General features: G+C 64.3%; 1 protein-coding gene across 1 annotated transcript; it reads right to left on the reverse strand.

The window, feature by feature from the left end:
• Positions 1 to 5: 5 nt before the first annotated feature.
• WNT1 (Wnt family member 1) lies at positions 6 to 2,830 on the reverse strand (the record flags this gene model as incomplete). The annotated part of the gene is made up of 4 exons (XM_007107510.2): positions 2,697 to 2,830; positions 1,714 to 1,967; positions 761 to 1,026; positions 6 to 275 (listed from the first exon to the last, which is right to left on the reverse strand). Coding segments are annotated over exons 1-4 (894 nt in total), but the record flags the coding sequence as incomplete, so codon positions are not given.
• Between the last annotated feature and the right edge of the window lie 211 nt (positions 2,831 to 3,041).

The raw sequence follows: 3,041 nt of genomic DNA on the forward strand, positions 1-3,041 counted from the left end.
GTGCAGAAGTTGGGCGATTTCTCGAAGTAGACGAGATCGTGGGGGGAGGGAGGCTTGTGAGCGGGGTCCTCGGGCTCGAGGCGCAGCAGTTCCGCCCGCGAGGCACGGTTGTTGCCGCGATTGCCGTACAGGACGCGCGAGGCGCCGTCGAAGCGGTCCCGCAGCACGTCGCCCACGGCGCGCAGCGTGGGCAGCCGCATCCAGCACGTGCGCACCGTGCACGAGCCGGACATCCCGTGGCACTTGCACTCCTGGCGCATCTCGGAGAACACGGTCTGGGGGAAACGGAGAAGAAAGGGTGTTCCAGGGCACTGTCAGAGTCAGGGCCACCTTCCCAGATACCGCCCCCTCCCGGACGTCGCCGGAACCTCAGCAAAGGCCCAGGCCTAGCCGCGCACAGAGGAAGGGAGGGGCGAACTGTCCCGCAGAGATTTGGACACTAAGCCCACCTCCGCTCCACCCGGCGAATCTGTCTCTGTCTCTCCACCTGGATTTTTGAACCTGTACAGTGGAGGGGCTGTAGGCAATACAGTCTATGGGTTACATGACTTCTAACCTCTCCGTTGTCAGCCACTATCTCTTTCATCCTCTGGCTTCCTTCCAAGCCTCCGCGCCCTCCGGACGCCCTCGCCTGGCTCCTTACCCTAACCCCTGACCTTATCACCGACGGTTACTTCCCAAGTTCGAGGTTAGCCTCTGCGAGGAACTCCGAGAACCCTGCCGTTCCGTTTCGGGTACGGTGACCCTCAAGCCCGCTCACCGTGCGGCCCGCCTCGTTGTTGTGAAGGTTCATGAGGAAGCGCAGGTCCCGCCCCTTCTCCCCGGAGTCCACAAACTCCCGGCCAAAGAGGCGGCCGAAGTCGATGTTGTCGCTGCAGCCCCCCCAGTGCCAATCGGGGCCCCCAGGACCGCGCCGCCGGTAGTCGCACGTGCAGGACTCGATGGAGCCCTCCGAGCAGGAGCGCGCCACCGAATGGGTGACCCCGGCCGAGGTGATGGCGAAGATAAATGCTGTTTCCCGACAGCCTGTTGGGAAAGGGAGCGGGGATCAGCTAGGGGCAGGCGGGGGTGCAGCAGGCACCTTCAGTGGAGGGCTTGGGACCCTTGAGTCCCACGCCCCAAATCCTTCCTTAGATCCCTGAAAGCCCGGCGACCGGCTCTGTTGGGACGCTGGTCTCACGGAGGAAGCAAGTGCGTGGGCGCGCAACCACGTCCACGCTTTGTAATCACACGTTACTGAGACTCAGGGAGCATTCTGGCTTCTCGGTGGAAGTGGGGCAGCCCCAGAGAGAAAAGCCGGAAAGAGGGGAGTGGAAGAAATCAGCACCGCCAAGACCTCTCCGCAGCCCAAACTTTCGGCCCGGCCCCCGTCAGCGATGCAAGACTTGCTGGGCTGGAGGTAAGAGACGCCCGCAGAGACCAGCTTTGAGAGGGGCTGAGGGACAGCAGTGGCCAGCCAGCGTCCACGACTCGGAACTCCCTTTCTCTGAGGCAGTGGCTCAGGAAAGTTAGCTTCGTGCCCGAGGTGCACGGCTTGAAAGCCCCTGGTAGAACGAGTCCGGCCCAGAGCTAGTGCTGGCATGAAGCTCTTGGCGGGTGGATCGCGTGACCCTGCCGGCGCCCCGGACATCTTCCCTGCACTTGCCCGCCCCTGCCCTGGGGGTGACCGTGCGTTCCCCTGGTCCAGGAAGCGTCACCTTCCTGCGTACCCACCTCGGTTGACGATCTTGCCGAAGAGGTGGGGCCCCGAAGCTGTGGGACAGTTCCAGCGGCGGTTCCGGAACTGCCACTTGCACTCTCGCACAGCGCTCTGCAGCCCCCCGCTCACGCTGTGCAGGATCCCCGGGTTCTGGCGGATCAGCCGCCGCTGTTTGCGGCTCAGCAGCTGCAGACTGGGCTCGAGTACCAGCTGCAGACTCTTGGAGTCGGTCAGCAGGTTCGTGGAGGAGGCTACGTTCACGATGCCCCTGGTGAGACGCATGATAGGAACTCAAGCTCTGGAAGGGGACCTGCACCTTGACCAGAAAGGTCATGCCCACCCTGTCCTCTTCCTGGAGCTATTTGCTGGCGAGAGCGGCGGGAGGTCAATAGCAAGGTAACAGTTCCGCGCTCCCAGGCTCACTAGTTTGAAAGGACTTGGCGTCCAGAGTTTTGTGTTCCCAGGGATCTTAGGGCTGCTCGGGGCCCTGCGCCCGGAGCTGGACAGCAGAGGCACGGAGAACCGGAGACTAGATATTCACCTTGGCTCTCAGAGCCTGCTTCCGGGCAGCCTGGCGAGCAAACCCTGGCCTGCCATCCGTGCCCACCCAAGGCGTGAAATGCTTGGGAGTTCCGCCCTCTACTTGGCTTCTTTCTGAGTGCACGCCTGCCCTTTCTCTCCCGAGGCTGGGAAACCTGTGGTGTGACTACCGCCGTGGGGCTCGGTTTGGGGCTCTTGGAAGAAGGGCGGTGCTAGATGGGAGTGGGCTCCCTGGCTGGAGTATCGTGGGCCACCGGGCGGACCATTCACCCCACTTAAGCAGAGCTGGATCCTCTGGAGCAGCTCCGCCCCAGAGCGCCCCTCGGTGTCTCAAAGGGAAGTCAGAGCGCTGGAGGGAGCCTGTCTGCGGACGGATCCCAGAGCGTGGGAGCTGGATGGGGCTGGCCCCTGGCTCTGTGCCCCGAGACAAGTGGCGACCCCGCACCAGCTCACTTACCACCATCGGCCACTGCTGTTGGCGGCCAGGGCTGCAGGCAGAGCGGCCAGCGCCAGCAACAGCGTAGCGGAAACCCAGCCAGGCAGCAGCGCCCAGTGCCCCATGGCCTGCCCGGCCTTGCCCTTTCTGTGCTGCAGTTGGGGCGGCTTTGGCTGCTGCCCGCGGCGGTGGGACGGGACGCGGCGGTGGCGGCTGTGGCGAGAGTCCGCAGTCTGGCTCTAGCAGCCCCGGGGGCGGGCGACGGGCTGCATGGCTCGCGGTCCCAGCTGGTGGGCTGAGGCAGCCACGGCGGGCGGCACCGCCTCTTATAGTTGCGGCGCTGGCTGAAGTGACGATAGGAGGCTG

This window comes from Physeter macrocephalus, unplaced genomic scaffold (genome assembly GCF_002837175.3).
Source record: "Physeter macrocephalus isolate SW-GA unplaced genomic scaffold, ASM283717v5 random_317, whole genome shotgun sequence".
NCBI classification, from domain to species: Eukaryota; Metazoa; Chordata; class Mammalia; order Artiodactyla; family Physeteridae; genus Physeter; species Physeter macrocephalus.